General features: G+C 45.2%; 1 protein-coding gene across 1 annotated transcript in view; it reads left to right on the forward strand.

The window, feature by feature from the left end:
* TRAF6 (TNF receptor associated factor 6) overlaps positions 1–4,814 on the forward strand; it is a 51,787-nt gene extending 46,973 nt beyond the window's left edge. The window contains exons 6-7 of the mRNA XM_073604185.1: positions 300–377; positions 3,151–4,814. Of these exons, the coding sequence (XP_073460286.1) occupies positions 300–377; positions 3,151–4,071 (999 nt within the window). The 3' untranslated portion in view covers positions 4,072–4,814. The remainder of the gene's footprint in view (positions 1–299; positions 378–3,150) is intronic.
* The last annotated feature ends 12,393 nt before the right edge of the window (positions 4,815–17,207 follow it).

Consider the following 17,207-nt stretch of genomic DNA (forward strand, 5'->3'; position numbering starts at 1 on the left):
TCAATGGATGCAGAAGTGGGGTTTAGGGGCGAGCGCACACCAGTGCCCCCAAAGGAAGCGGCTTCCCATGGGGGCACTGGACAGAGAGGAGGGGCCAGGAGCACCGGCGGGGGACCCGAGAAGAGGAGGTTCAGGGCCACTTTGTGCAATTACAATGCAAGTATGTATAGACATGTATGTTTGTTAATATTTTTTTTAATTCCTTTAAAATCACTTTAATATGCTTTGGTGTCAATTTTTTTTATCATTTGTAGGAATCTGTAATTAGTACAAATAAGTATTTCACGGTTCTTTTCCAGATGGCCTGTCACTATAGCATGGACTGTATAAAGGCCCCTATTCCATGTATCTACAGCCAGTTTGGATGTACAGAAAAGGTGAGGATGAAGCTTTACAGATAATGGAACTGCTTTATGAGACTCTGTGACGTGGTGGGAGGAGGGGAAAACTATCGTAGGTATGAAGTACAGGCATTCCTGCAGCAGTCTTCCAAACCTTCCTGTCCTAAATGAGTTTGACGCTTTTCTAAGCTCTGGCGTTGGGGGGGGGGGGGGGGGGGGGTTGGGGGCTATAGCGGCCGGCTCAGGCTCTCAGCAGACCGCTGGGAGGCCGAGGCGGGTGCCAGTCCAGGCATGTGGGCAGGTCCCGACTTCATTGGTGGGCAAATCCCGACTTCAGAATGAACTGCACCCCTGTAATACAACCAAACGAGCTTTGGCTGTACTTCTGCTTAACTACATTTCCATCCTAAAACAAGCAAGGGAACACCAGAGGGCATCAGACTAAGTGTAGTATTAAACTTTTAATGGGTAAAAAAAGACAAATGGCAGTTCACATAAGGGTGATGAAAATAGTGTCTTTAATCAACAATCCTAGCCACAGCAGCTCCGCTCTCTGAGTATAATTCAGTCCATGTCAGGAAGCCGAGTCGCTGCTGCTCAGATGTTGTACTGTAACCAGGAATCGGGGACCTCTGTGGAATGCAGCCCTGGACCAAAAGTGACGTCGTAGCCACTGGAAGGCACAAGAGGGTATTACAGTACAAGACCCGGCCAGCAGCCGTGATCCGGCTTCCTGGCATAGACTTACGTAGTTACAAGTCCATCAAGTCCAACCTATGTGTGATTATATGTCAGTATTACATTGTATATCCCTGTATGTTGCGGTTGTTCAGGTGCTTATCTAATAATTTTTTTTTAAACTATCGATGCCCCCCGCTGAGACCACCGCCTGTGGAAGGGAATTCTACATCCTTGTCGCTCTTACAGTAAAGGAACCTCTACGTAGTTTTAAGGTTAAACCTCTTTTCTTCTTAATGAGTGGCCACGTGTCTTGTTAAACTCCCTTCCATGAAAATTTTTAATCCCTATTGTAGGGTCACCAGTACAGTATTTGTATATTGAAATCATATCCCCTCTCAAGCGTCTCTTCTCCAGAGAGAATAAGTTCAGTGCTCGCAACCTTTCCTCATAACTGATATCCTCCAGACCCTTTATTAGCTTTGTTACCCTTCTTTGAACTCGCTCCATTTCCAGTACATCCTTCCTGAGGACTGGTGCCCAGAACTGGACAACATACTCCAGGTGTCTCCAGACCAGAGTCTTGTAGAGTGGGAGAATTATCGTTTTATCTCTGGAGTTGATCCCCTTTTTAATACATGCCAATATTCTGTTTGCTTTGTTAGCAGCAGCTTGGCATTGCTGAGCCTATCATCTACTAGGACCCCCAGGTCCTTTTCCATCCTCCATGTGGAGGAACGCCTAGACTTATGTATACCCATAGTGAGTGGCGCTGCTGTGACTAGGATTTTTAGTTACAGGCGCTGTGTTCTCCCTTATGTGAGTTGCCCCTTGACTTTTTACCCGTTAACGTTTTTTTTAATACTACACTTAGTCTGGTGTTTCCTTTTACAGAGATTTTTTCAGTCTTTTGAGGTGCTGCAGCAAAGTATTTCAGGATGGAAATGGAGTTAACCCCTTGTGGATAATGATAAACATTATAAGCATCCTTTTTATTTTCCTTCTTTCTTTTGCACTGAACCTATTTTGTGCCATTTCTTAGTTTTCTATAGTTTACACTGGGCAGACCCTCCTTCTTCCAACAGCTGGTGCCGCTGGGAAGTAGGTGGAGAGGTTAATATGAACCTGCTGCTTTGTCGGACACAGGCAAAGAAAGGGTTCACTTTAAAGACAAGCCAGACCCTGCGTGTAAATATCACCATTTAGTGCAATGTCCAAGCAGTCTGATGGGTAAGTTTGAGTTATGACGTGTTGCTTTGGTGATCCCGTTGGAATTGTAGTGCCACCCAAAGCTGAAGGTTTAAGGAATTCCCCAACTATGTTCAGAATGTGGGAGCAGGAGTCTGTGCACTAATCCAGAAGTGTAAACATACCAAGAGTAAAACGCTGCTCAAGCCAACCCAGTGCTATCGCAGTGTGTGGCCTCAGCCACGCCCTTGATGTGTTTCGCCCCACCCACCGGGGGCTTGCTCACAGAGGCAAGCCCCGATAGGCGGGGTGAAACGCATCATAGGGCGTCCCTGAGGCCACACACTGCAATAGCACGGGGTTGGTTTGAGAGGCGTCTTACCCTTAGTATGTGTTGCTTTGGTGTTGTAGATTTAGAATAGGGGTGTCCAACCCACAGGCTGCATGTGGCCCCAGAGAGTTTAGCATGTGGCCCAGCCCTGTCTGGAGGAACGCCGGTGCTGCCATGCAACCGAGGCAGCCCACATTGAGAAGCCAGCCAAATGCACACCTGAGGGATGCTGGCGCTTGCTATACAAACATGGCAGCCTACACTGAGATGCCAGGCAAATACATGCCTGGAGGGATGCCGGAGCTGCCATATTTGCAATTTCATCGGCTGCAGGGGAGGCAGGTAAGTAAATGCTGCGCGGCCGGGTCTAGGGGGAGTGCTGGGGAGAGCTGCGCCCCTCTCCTGTCATTATAGCGAATGAGCCCGGCGGCTGCATGAGGAACTGTTCATCAGCAATCCGTATTGTATTGTTAGTGTATTTTATGTTCGGCCCAAGACAATTTCTCTTCTTCCAATGTGGTCCAGGGAGGACAAAAGGTTGGACACCCTTGATTTAAAATATTTGGTAGGTGCATGTAGAAACCTGCTAAGGCCTTTTATTCTTCTTTCTAGATGCAGAGGGATGATCTGGCTCAGCACCAGCAGGAGTTTACACAGGCTCACATGCGGATGATGGCACAACAACTTATAAGCTTCAGCCCATCCCTCTCCTCGACCCCTCACATGTCCAGCATGCAGCTTGATCCCAGCCAGTTCGAACCTGGGCCCCCTTCTATATACACAATGCCCTCTGCCTCTCGTCTGATCTCTTCACAACGTGATGGAAATCAAGAGCAGCAGCAGTTAAAGGAGACCGTTGAGCAATTGGAGGCCCGCCTAGTGAAGCAAGACCACCAGATCCGAGAGCTAATGGCCAAAATGGAAACTCAGACTTCCTTAGTAACCGATCTAAAGCAAACCATCCGTACCTTGGAGGACAAGCTTGTGGAGGTGGAGGCTCAGCAGTACAATGGTGTCTTTGTGTGGAAAATCCATCATTTTAGTACCCACCTAAAAAACCAGGAGGAGGAGAAACCAGTAGTCATTCACAGTCCAGGGTTTTACACTGGAAAGCCAGGTTACAAGCTTTGCCTGCGCCTTCACCTGCAGCTACCTAGTGCCCCACGCTGTGCCAACTATATCTCCCTCTTTGTACACACAATGCAAGGAGAGTACGACAGTCTCCTCCACTGGCCCTTTCAGGGAACCATCCGCCTGTCTATCCTGGACCAATCAGAAGGATCCAATTTACAAGATCAGGAGGAGGTAATGGACACCAAACCGGAGTTGCTGGCCTTTCAGAGGCCCACCATGCCCCGAAACCCCAAAGGCTTTGGTTACGTCACATTTATGCACCTTCAGGCACTCAAGCAGCGGATGTACGTTAAAAACGACACACTTCTGGTGCGCTGCGTCGTAACTACACATGGGGACCTCAACAGTCCGCGCCGAGAAGGATTCCAGCCACGGAACACTGATGGCACAACAATGTAGTCTTTTTAAAGTACTCTTTCATAAGACAGTCTTATGCAATCACACTTTTCATAATCCAGTTTATTGTAAGACTTGTATAAAAAGAAAAGTGCGCATCCCCAAGATACAAACACCTTATATAGAAGGAAGTTAAATAATGATAAAAAAGTGATATTCAACAGCGGTGATATCATCTAAACAAATGTCCAATATGGTGCTCCACAAGATGCAAATACAACCAGGCCCCGGGTTACAAACAAGATAGGGTCTGTAGGTTTGTTCTTAAGTTGAATCTGTTTATAAGTCGCAACAGGTAAATTTTTCAAGTATCGCTCCAGCCAAAAAAACTTTTTTAAGCTTTTTGGATAGCATAGGTATAAGGGTTATCACCCCATGTAATGTTTGTTTTGCCGTCTGTGCCCCTGTTCAGAAGATTTCACCTCACTTTCTGTCCCAATGACAATTGGCTTTTGAAAATTTTGGTTTGTTGTGGAAACAAGCCTTGGTGATAAAGAATCAGTGGAGGTACCTTTTTCCCATAATAACTTACAGGAGTGAATATCCCTTCCTAGGGGTAGATTTCCTCTCACTTCCTGTTGTCTCCCTCCGTTTGTAAGTAGGAGTTGTTTGTAAGTCGGATGTTTGTAACTAGGGGACCCCCTGTATGTGGATAAACACTCTATGTTCACCCGGTGCTTCTGTTAAAAAAAAAATCAATCTGCGCCGCTTACCAGATTTGTTGGATCTCAAATTATAGAGATCAAAAGTGCTCAGACAGGGATCAACCCCCGAGGGAATTCATCTCCTCGAACTTATCAAGTGAAAGGATCCTCTCTCCTGCAGCGGGCTATCCGCTAATAATAATATATTCCTCACAGATACGGATGCATTCTTCTCCAGGTGATCTCCAATAGTGGGGTATGTCATAAGATTAAAGGAAGAGGCTTCATGGTGCAGTATGCCAATAAAATGTATTATAAAAATAAGTACTCACTTACATCCAAAATAAGGGTGACCAGTATAGTAACACAGCCGCGGCTCAGGCCAGCCAGCTGGTGCGTGGTGACGTCAAGGACTAGTGCTCCACCCGACGCGTTTCCCCATACAAGGCATCGACTAGGAACAGAGAACAGCCGAGCCGCGGCTTTGTTACTATAATGGTCACCTTTCTTTTGGATGTAAGCGCCTACTTATTTTTAGAATAAATTTTATTGGCATACCGCACCATGAAGCCTCTTCCTTTCATCTTTCAACATACCTCACTGTTGGAGATCACCTGGAGAAGGCTGCGTCCATATCTGTGAGGAATATATTATTAGCGGATAGCCTGCTGCAGGAGAGAGGATCCTTTCACTGGAAAAGCTTGAGGAGATGAATTCCCTCGGTGGTTGATCCCTGTCTTGAGCGCCTTTGATCACTATAATTTGAGATCCAACAAATCTGGTAAAAGGCGCAGATTGATTTTATGAACAGGAGCACCAGGTGAACATAGAGTGTTTATCAACATATTTGCATCTTGTGGAGCACCATATGGACATTTATTTACATGCTCTCACCGCTGTTGAATATCACTGTTTTTTTTATCATTATTTAACTTCCTTTTATGTAAGGTGTTTGTATCTTGTGGATGTGCACTTTTCTTCTTTGCATATTGCTATTAGCTGAATATTCAGGCTGTCTTAAGTTGCAGCACCAAATCGTCACTTTACAATTTAGTGGGTTAGCGCAAATATTTGATTTGAAACGTGTTGTAAGATTTGGCCCGTTTTGTAAAGACAATTTTTTTTTTTTTTTTCTTCTATGGTATGCTGCAGGTGATTCCTCCTTGTTAGAAATTGTGAACTGACATTATGTGCCATAACCTTTTGCTTTGGTGATTCTCAGGCATTTACAGCTAATACAAAAGGAAAATGGGGTCATACAGTTGATAGGTGACAGTGGAAAACTGCTGGCCCTTACCTGTCTACCTTTTACTACAAAATACATTTGGGTAAAAAAAAGAAAAGCTATATATTGTGGCCAAAAGTTTGTGGACACCTGACCATTCATACCTACTGTTGGACATCCCATTCCAAAACCATAGGCGTTAATATGGAGTTGTCGCTGTCAAAAGAGCATTTGTGAGGACAGGTACTGTTATTGGCTGTCATTCCAGTTTATCCTAAAGGGTGTTTAGTGGGGTTGAGGTCAGGGCTCTGTGCAGGCCACTAGAGCTCCTCCACCCCAAACTCATCAAACCATGTCTATATGGGCTCCAAATGACACCACTCTAGATGACCCCAAGCAGCAACTGCGGGAAGTCAGCCTTCCAGGATCTGCCTCCTCCCTGCCAAGCAGAACTCCCCAACACTTTTTTTTTTTCCTTCAATCACAATGAACTTTATTAAAGTGTTACTAAACCACAACCGTATTAACAGTCTTAGTAAAGCATGCTTGTTATATTTACTGTGGCACCTAAGGGGTTTATCCCCCGCATTGTGTAAAAATGCTGTTTGATCCTGTATGCACAGATCCTCCTCTTCTTGTATTGTCCCCATAACATGTCTGGATAAGACAGCGTTACTGGAGTCAGGCTGCACATGCTCAGTTTGGTCTGTATTGCTAGAGAGGTTTTCTTTTTCTTGGAAGAGTTCATGTGATCAGAAAAGGGCCAATCAGCACTGTCCAGACAGAGGGTCAGGGGCCCTGCATTCTGATAGGATAGCCAATGCAGTATGAAAACTCCTACAAGCTTTAACCAGGCACTGATAGAAGTCACAAAAGACTGCTATATACTGCTGATGAGGAAAGGTATTTAGCAGTTTATATTTACTAAAATAATTGCATTTCCGTGTACTGTGGGAGACCAGATATAGTGAATGCAGGGTCCTGGGTTTAGTAACATTTTAAAGAGGTTGTAAACTCTGAGAAAAAAAAAAAAAACCTGTAATTCGAAGGTATGTAATGCATACTAGCTCATTCTGAAATACTTACCTTAGAATGAAGCTGTTCCAGCAGCGCCCGCACACCGCTGAGACGGCTGACATTTTCTCTGGAGTTTCTTCCAGGTTTGCGGGCTCTGGTGCTGTGATTGGCTGAAGCCGTGATGTCACTCCCGCGCTGTTCACGGCACGTGGCTCGGAAATAACGGCACCCGTGGCCATTCCTTCAGAGCGTATGTGCCAGTGATGTCACTGGCTGTATGTAATGTTAATATCTACTAAACGGTGCACGATTAGGAGATATTTTTACTACCTATAGGTAGGGCTGGGAGTTTTCTTAAAAAAAAAAAATCTTTGATTCTCTTAAAAAAAAAAAAAAAAAAAGCTTGATTCACGATTCGAATCGAGTTTTTTTTTTTTTCTTTGGAAACCGCGCCGGTCCTGAGGCGCTGCGGGCATGAGCTTTTAGGCAAGGTCGCGGTTCGGCCTAGTCAGCGGCGTCCAGCCTCTTGGACTAGGCTGAAGCCGCGGCCTCACCTAAAAACTCCTTGCCCCCGCAGCTCCTCAGGACCGGCGTTAGCGCCGGTCCTGAGGCGCTGCGAGCATGAGTTTTTAGGCGAGGCGCGGCTTCGGCCTAGTCTGCGGCGTCCGGTCGAAGCCGCGGCCTCGCCTAAAAACTCATGCCCGCAGCGCCTCAGGACCGGCGCGGTGCAAAAAAAATAAGAAATCTAAAAAACTCGATTTGCTTAAATTTTGAATCGATTTGACCTCTCAACTCGATTCAAGATTTAAATCGATTTTTTCCCCAGCCCTACCTATAGGTAAGTCCTAGTATAGGCTTACCACCTAAATGTCAGCAGAGGAAGTTTAACACCGAATGCGGTCAACATGAGTAATGTCATTACCCACCAAATGCCACTCCTCCCCCAGTGCATTTAGGGCCCTATGTCTAAGCCCAGATTTGTGTAAAATGTTTCAGATGGAAGTGACATGTCAGGTTCACCGTGTTTGATGTCTATAAAGTTCATTGCGACTGCAGGGGGGAAAAAAAAGTGTCGTGGAGTGCTGCTTTGACACTTGCATGTCTTTATAAAGCAGGCTTTCAGGTTGATTTACTAAAACTGGAGAGTGCAAAATCTGATGCAGCTGTACATGGTAGCCAATCCGCTTCTAACTTCAGCTTGTTCAATTAAGCTTTGACAAAAAAAAAAAAAAAAAACCTGGAAGCTGATTGGTTTCTATGCAGAGCTGCACCATATTTTGCACTCTCTAGTTCTAGTAAATCAACCACAGGGGCACAGTCATGGTGGAACAGAAAGTTTGCAAACTCACAATTGTACAAAATGCATTTTGTATACTGTAGCACCTTTCATTGTAAAAACACCTGCACCCAATAATTTTGATGGGTGTTTTTACATACTTTTTGATATACAGCAGGTGTGATAGTCAGGTACCCGCAAACTTTCTGGTGTAACTGAACTTAACAAGCACACGCAGACAAGTGGGGGACATCTATACAAAACCAAATAAAAGGGACAAAAAAAAAAAAATGAATGGCGTTGATGAAAGTGTCTTATGCTTTGGCTGCTTTCGCACTGGAGGCGCTTTGCAGGCGCAATTGCGCTAAAAATAGCGCCTGTAAAGAGCCTCTCCTCTCACTCCAGTGTGAAAGCCCGAGTGCTTCCACACTGGAGCGGTGCGCTTACAGGACGGTTAAAAAAAAAGTCCTGCAAGCAGCATCTTTGCAGCGCTGTAGGCTCGGTGTACACACCGCTCCTAAAGCGCCCCCACCCATTGAAATCAATGGGCAGCGCCGGCAAAGCTGCAGCGGCACTTAGCCCTTTTTCGACCGCTAGCGGAGGTTAAAAGCGCCCCACTAGCGGGCGAATAGCGCCGCTAAAACGACGGTAAAAATAGAGGCGCTTTACCGCCGGCGCCCCAGTGTGAAAGTAGCCTAATGCTGTATTTGTCTTTTAAAAAAGGAAAGATTTCTGTTAATTGGAATTTCTTAAACATCACCTTTCCACAGGTATGAATCAGAAGTGACGGCTTGGAAATGTGCTATATATGCTTTCTAAGCACTATAGGTTGTTGAGATTTTTTTCGTCTTGTTTCTTCCTGGTTGGGGTGGGGGGGGGGGGGGATATAAAAAATATTTAAAATCCCTACCCAACCGCAACCCCTCCTTTGTTTCAAGTGTCACTAGCAAGATGGTATTCCCAATATGAAATGAAAGCACCAAAGTCTGGCTGGTGACTCGGCTCTTTGAAGATTTCTGTTACTTTAGTGCCATTGTTTTTTAGTGTTTGTTCTTCCCTTATTGCCTCAGGCATCTTCACCTTCTCAGGATTGGGAGCGACTCACACCTAGGTTCCCCTTTGGAGTCCTAAGCCCCTGTTCACACCAAATTCAGCTTTTGAAATTGTGCAACTTCACTTGGAAAAGCACGATTCCAAAGCCACGTCAGTGCGACTTGGGTGGCATTTTGTGTGACTTCACGCACAGATGTCTATGCAGGACGCACCTTAAATTGTCAAAAATAGGGAAGGAACTTCTTCAAATCCGTGTGGCATCGCACCGATTTGAACAGTTCCATTGCCGACAATAGGGTGCGTCTTGTCATGCGGTTCAAACCTGACAAGTCGCACCGGTGTGAACAAGGGCTGAAGCTGAATTTCAGACAGCTAAATACACATATAAAAGCGGTAGACAACCCTTGCAAAAAAAGTTTCCCTGCAAGTTAATGGCTTAATGTGCTAGTGTGCGCTCTCATATTAGCACGTTATGAAAGATTTATCTTAAAATGAATCCTTCCAGCGGTGCGCTGTCACCACTGACCGGGTTTTCCATCTTCACCTGGCCTTCCTTCCGGGTTCACAGGCTCTGCCATTTGAATGGCGGAGCTGTGATGACTTCACTCCCGCACATGTGCACGGCAGTTATGGCCACACCACAGAACTCTAAAGGGACGGCATGGGTATGCGCTGGTGACGCCACCGGCTACAGAAACTGTGGCTATCTTTTAAACAGTGCACATTTAGGAGATGTTCCTTGTACTTACAGGTAGAACTTATTATAAGCTTACTTGTAGGTACAAGTGTCCAAGAGGTGTTTACTTCCACTTTAAATGCATAAATGTGAGTTGCGTAACCTACCAAAGGATTTGTGTTTCTTTCCATCCTGTCTTGAGATCCACACAGCCATGCTGGACAGCCACATTCTTTGTTGCATATAGCTCAATGGTGATCAGCTTTCTTGGTATGAAGGGCCTCAAGTGTGGCCCCGGCCCTCACCAAAGAGCCACATGTAATCTTCAGTGAATGTAATTCTGCAGATTGCTGTCCATCACTAAAGACATGCAGTAGGAGATGGCCAGAGGCTGTGACCATGCTAAAGTCTTGTTGGCAACAGGGGGGGACATGTTTCAGGAGACAGTCCTAAACTGGAGACACATAGGACTGCTAGCCATCACCAGGGCTGCTGATAAGTGGGTAGCACTTGCCAAGGGCCCATAAGTTCAGCTGTAGGAGTGGGCACTAGGGTTCCTGCCTGTCCGGGATTCACCCAGACAGTCCGTGTTTTGAATCATGTGTCCGGGTTTCAGTCCACCTGAAAACCAGAAACATTATTTAGACAGGAATGTGGCTCGGAACAGGGCCTGACAGGAGGGTGAGGGGGCACTATGTGCGCCGCATTACTATTCTCTTTGGAGTGCCCAAAGTCGTCCCAGGTCTGTTTACAATCCTATAGTGCATATTAACCGCTTCCCGACCGCCTCGCGCAGATATACTGCTTCAGAAGGGCGCGTATAGACAGATTAATGTACCTGTATGTGGCCCTTTAAGAGGTGGCTTGCGGGCGCACAAGCACGCGCCCGCCGGGAGCTCCCTAATCGCGGGTCCCGCGGACTCGATGTCCACAAGGATACCCGCAATCGTTTCACGGTGAGGAAGAACGGGGAGATGCTAATGTCAATAAGCATCTCCCCGTTCTGCCTAATGACACTGTCACTGATCACAGCTCCCTGTCATCGGGAGCGGTGATCAGTGTCGTGTCACACATAGTCCCTCCCCCCACAGTTAGAATCACTCCCTAGGACACACTTAACCCCTACAGCGCCACCTAGTAGATAACCCCTTCACTGGCAGTCACATTTACACAGTAATCAATGCATTTTTAATCGCACGGATCGCTGTATAAATGTGAATGGTCCCAAAATTGCGCCAAAAGTGTCCAATGTGTCCGCTATAATGTCGCAGTCACGTTAAAAATCGACGATCGCCGCCATTACTAGTAAAAAAAAAAAAAATTATCAATAAAAATGCTATAAAATTAGCCCTTATTTTGTAGACGATATAACTTTTGCACAAACCAATCAATAAACGCTTATTGCGATTTTTTTTTTTTTACCAAAAATTTTTTTTATATATTTTTTGGGGATATTTATTATAGCAAAAAAGTAAAAAATAATGCTTTTTTTTTCAAAATTGTTGTTATTTTTTTGTTTATAGCGCAAAAAATAAAAACCCGCAGAGGTGATCAAATACCACCAAAAGAAAGCTCTATTTGTGGGAAAAAAAGGACGTCCATTTTGTTTGGGAGCCACTTCGCACGACCGCGCAATTGTCAGTTAAAGCGACATAGTGCCGAATCGCAAAAAGTGCTCTGGTCTTTGGCCAGCCAAATGGTCCGGGGCTTAAGTGGTTAAAAAAACAAAAAAATTGTAAAAGTTGCTATGCGCTGTTAAAGCGTTCGCTTTTGGCTTGAATAAAAAGTGGCAACCCTAGTGGGCACAATTACTGGAAAAGATCCCCCTGTGGCCCTCACTGTGTTTACAATGCTTCAGTTTGGAATTGAACAGGGAGTCCATGTACAGAGCACTTCCTGTTCATTCATTCTGCAGCTGAGGCTGCAGAAAAAGGTTTGAGGCATCTGAGCTCTCAATCTCATCCTCTGTCTCAAAAGTTGAGAGGTTGGGTGTCTGTTTAGACCCCTAATATTTCACCAACCCCCAGGGCTGCTAAAAAAAAAAAAAAAAAAAAACCTAAGTAAGGGCTCATGCTCACACGTATGCTGGTTACATGAATGCATGGTTTGTGCATGTGGCTGGAGCTTGGTTCACTGTTCTGTAAGACCCCTTTCACACTGGATTGTTTTGCAGGCGCTATTGCTCTAAAAATTGCGCCTGCAAACCGACCTGAAACAGCCGCTGCTGTCTCTCCAGTGTGAAGGCCCCGAGGGCTCTAAAAAAGGTCCTGCTAGCAGCATCTTTGGAGCGTGTATACACCACTCCTTCACCGCTCCTGCCCTTTGAAATCAATGGGGCACCGTGGCTATACCGCTGGCAAAGTGCCTTTGTAGAGGCGCTTTGCGGTGGTTTTTTAACCCTATCTCGGCTGCTAGCGGGGGGCAAAACCGCCCTGCTATCGGTCGAATACCGCCGCTAAAATGACGGTAAAGTGCCGCTAAAAATAGCGGCGCTTTACCGCCGACGCACCTCCCACCCCAGTGTGAAAGGGGCCTAAGGGGCCCCATGATCTCTAAAACCCCTTTCACACTGGGGCGCTTTACAGGCACTACAGCTCTAAAAGTAGCGCCTGCAAAGCACCCTGAAAGTGCCACTGCTGTGTCTCCAATATGAAAGCCCGAGGGCTTCCACACTGGAGCGGTGCGCTGACAGGATGCTAAAAAAAAGTCCTGCCAGCAGCATCTTTGGAGCGGTGTGTACACCGCTCCTGCCCATTGAAATCAATGGGATAGCGCTGCTGCAGCAGCGCTTTGCGGTGGTTTTAACCCTTTCTCGGCCACTAGCGGGGGGGTAAAAGCGCCCAGCTAGCTGCCGAATATCGCCGCGAAGTTGGCTGTAAAGTGCCGCTAAAAATAGCGGCGTTTTACCGCCGACACATCCCACCGCCTCAGCGTGAAAGGGGCCTAAAGGAAGCCCTGGCAACCACTGCTATTACATTATCTTAACAAGTCAATGATTTCACTTTTGTTCTTCTTTATAGCCCTAAAAATGAAAAGGACAGCACAGGAAAAGTAAGGCAGTACAAAAGAAATAAGCTAAACCATTTAACTACTGAACCTCAATAATATTCCCTCTCTGGCCTATGTAAGGAAAACAGCCTGTTGTCTGCAGGGACCCTGAGGGCCCCATAATAAGTACCAAAGGGTCACCTCTGAGTTGCAGGTTGGACATCATGGCCTCAGCCTCCTGACCTGATAATGAAAGAGCAGCAGCAAACTGACCGTCTTTTTTTTTTTTTTTTTATCACTATTTTTGCTGTCATGTAAACATCCCTTGTGACAGTAATAGGCAGTGACCGGTACTCTTCATGGAGGAATCTGGGGTCTATAAGACCCCAAACCATTCCTGTGCACTTGAAAGTATTCGAAATGCCAAGATTGGCGTTTTCGAATACTTTCTATTTTTAAAAACTGGCGCCTTTAGGATGCCAGTAATCCGGAAGTGATGTCATGAAATCGCTTCCGGGTTACTAGATCCGAGACCCGAACAAAGCCGATTCCAGCTTTGTTCGGGTCTCCGGTCTGCCGGTGGACGTGCCGGCTGGTCGCTCTGGCCCTGGGATGGGAGACCCGGGTGGAGTGGTGGGAGGGGAGAGGGAGAGTCCCCCTCCCACTGCTTGTAATAACAGCCAGGCGGCTGCTTGCCACTTTCATTGTTATTACAAGAAAGCTATATTAGAATATAAATATAGGATATATATACAATACAGTTCGATTAAGGGGAGTAAAATAGGTACCCTTTGTCCCGAAAATACCTTACCAATCAAGGAAGTCTGATAACTCAAATCTAAGCAAAAGGCTTACCTCAGCCGGCTGATTATCAGAAATTCCCGGATCGACTCAAGCTCCTCGTTTCGGATACTCAGGGTCACCTGGAATCCCCTCCTAAGGCAAGGATCGCCACGCTGACTTGGTTAAATTGATGATAGGCAACTCTTATCCTCATATTGATTAGTGGTTCCAAATTAATAATAACTACCACAGTAGGGAACAGACACAAAAGATACACTCAGCATCTTTCCGCATAACTGTTCTGCTTTATTATGACGCAATTGAAGGTTTTTATACACATGATTACGTAGGTATCACATTAATATTACAATTGTACGTTTATGGTAACAAGGGGCATAACATAGGCAGACTAATTCTAATCAGGACTCGAAAGAATGTAAATATGTAATGAAAACATTATTAGTACTGTGTGCACAGTGAGGGCAGAGTGCAATACATATAAAATAGAATACAATTCTATACAGAACTTACAAATTTCCATTACAGTCACATATACTCTCCTGTGGGACCCTTCCAGAAGCTAGAAATCACTATAGAGTAGACACCGCTACTCCAGTGATTTTCACGAGCTTCCGGGTCCCGTGCATTATAAAAAAAAAATAGAACTTTGGCCGCTCGGCATGGGTGCCATTTAGAGAATGCTTTGTATTTTCTCAATGACTGCAAAGCATTCTCTGATTGGATGAGTCAAAAGAAAATGAATTAGCCCTTTTTTTTAGTTTTCTTTATTATTTTTGCTGTTACTATATTAATAAAATGTTAACTACATTGATGGCAGGGATGGACAAACAAAAGGTTAACAGAAGGGCTGAAATATTTGGCTTTCCTAGAAAAAAAAGGTTCCCTCCAGTTCTGCTTGCATACCCCAAAAAGCATCCTTCTGCAAGATGAATGATTTAGATTTGGGATCATTACTGGTAGAGATCACACGACCAAATGTCTGGGTTTTCGAGGACTTGCCCATCACTGGAGGGAGCCTATATTAGGAAATACTAATCCTCTTCATTTTTCCAACCAGGCAAGCTTCATGTTGACATTTGAATATACACTATATTATCAAAAGTATTGTGACGCCTGCCTTTACACGCACATGACCTTTAAGGGCATCCCAGTCTTAGTCCGTAGGATCCAATATTGAGTTGGCCCACCCTTTGCAGCTATAACAGCTTCAACTCTTCTGGGAAGGCTGTCCACAAGGTTTAGGAGTGTGTCTATGGGAATGTTTGACCATTCTTCCAGAAGCGGATTTGTGAGGTCAGGCACTGATGTTGGATGAGAAAACCTGGCTCGCAGTCTCCGCTCTAATTCATCTCAAAGATGTTCTATCGGGTTGAGGTCAGGACTCTGTGCAGGCCAGTCAAGTTCCTCCACCCTAAATTCGGTCATCCATTTCTTTATGGACCTTGCTTTGTGCACTGGTGTGCAGTCATGTTAGAACAGGGAGGGGCCATCCCCAAACTGTTCCCACAAAGTTGGGAGCATGAAATTGTCCAAAATGTCTTGGCATGTTGATGCCTTAAGAGGTCCCTTCACTGGAACTAAGGGGCTTGAGTTAAATGCTCCTTAATTCCTTGAAATATTCATTTTTTTCCTACCGAGCAATAGGGTATTGAAGAAAGGAAGAGGGAAATTAAGCTGCTGCTGAGGCCACCTATAAAGGTAATGTGTTGCCATACACTTCATGGATAAAGCACAGGTGTACCTTAAAGCAATTACTTTTCCTGGATTCTTCTATGATGACACCATGGGCAGTATTATTGCCTCCTTGTCAGCCCTGCCTGCTGGACTACAGAACACAGGTTATCTCCCTCTCCACATGCTTCTGCCTTGACTCCCAAGGGCCTCCTGCTCACACCGTGTAGGGAAAAGGCTCTTGGGAGATGTAGTTCTGGGAGCGTGCCTATATCAAAACAAACTGAGCTCTTAGCAGCTGCCCTTGAAATAGCTTTAAAAACCTTGTGATGGATGTCACAGGGGAAATAAAAGAAAAATAAACCAATAAAGGTGCGATATGAGAGAGGTCCATCTCATAATCCAGATATGGCCATGTAGGTTAAGGGATAAAGTTGGGTAATGTCTGTTTTTGGGGTACACTTCACTTATCCACTGTGCCTTGATCTTTAGGAAACATGGAGGAGGTGTGGGTGCAAGGGAATTTTAAATGTTCTCCTAATCCCGTCCTACTAGGAAGGAGGGATCACGTGTTGGGTCAGGTGTGTCCACCATGGAAAAGTGCAGAAAAAGGAATAACTTATCGAATTCTGTATTTTCTCCCAGGTGCTGTGATGTTCATGTATAACATTCCATTTGTAATGGACACTGTAGCCCCAATTCCACAAATGTAACACACCAGGATAAGGATCCTTATTTTCATGGCTATCATAAAAATTCTCATCCTTGTGTTAAAGCTTTGTGACTTGCTCCTTATGTCAGGTATTTTATTTTTCATTGATCTGCTCAGTTCTCTTTTGTAACCGGATAACTTTCTTGATGGAAACTTATTAATCAAGCAAAAGCATTTTATGGACTTCAAAGCTGTTTTATACTATACACTAGGGACTCGAAATCAATGAAATTTAAAAAAAAAAAAACCCCAAACCCTCGTTTTTTGTTTATTCTTATTGTAAGTTCTGCCACGTTTGAATTTCCACCACATACATTTACACTGAATTCACACTTCTACATTGCAGTAACGTGTGTTGTTTCACCCTGTTGTGTTGCAGTAATGCATGAACCGCGGTGTGTTGTGAAATCACTCATTTTGAATGTCACCCCAGTGCAACACAAAAGACCTGTGTGTTAGCTCACCACAAATGCAGAGGTAGGCTATCTGTGCAGTTTGTGGTGCGCTGGGGCACATACACTATATGAGGGGTCTCCAAACTTTCTAAACAAAGGGCCAGTTTACTGTGCTTCAGACTTTAGGAGGGTCGGACTGTGGCCGGTGGGAGTAATAAAGGTCTCGACATCAGCAGAGAGTGAGAGTAATTGCGATTCATTATTGGTGTAAGTGGGAGGAATTGTGCCCCATCTGTTGATGTCATTGGGTCCCATTGTTGGTATCGTTGGGAAGAATTCTGCCCCTTCATTGGTGTCAGTAGGGGGAATTATGCCCCATTGTTGGTGTCAGTGGGAGGTATTGTGCCCGATTGTTGGTGTCATTGGCAGGAATTCTGCCCCTTCATTGGTGTCAGTAGGGGGAATTATGCCCCATTGTTGGTGTCAGTGGGAGGTATTGTGCCCGATTGTTGGTGTCATTGGCAGGAATTCTGCCCCTTCATTGGTGTCAGTAGGTGGAATTATGTCCCATTGTTGGTGTCAGTGGGAGGTATTGTGCCCGATTATAGGTGTCATTGGGAGGAATTGTGCCCCTTCATTGGTGTCAATGGGGGGAATTATGACCCATTGTTGGTGCCA

This window comes from Aquarana catesbeiana, linkage group LG11 (assembly GCF_042186555.1).
Source record: "Aquarana catesbeiana isolate 2022-GZ linkage group LG11, ASM4218655v1, whole genome shotgun sequence".
Taxonomy (NCBI): domain Eukaryota; kingdom Metazoa; phylum Chordata; class Amphibia; order Anura; family Ranidae; genus Aquarana; species Aquarana catesbeiana.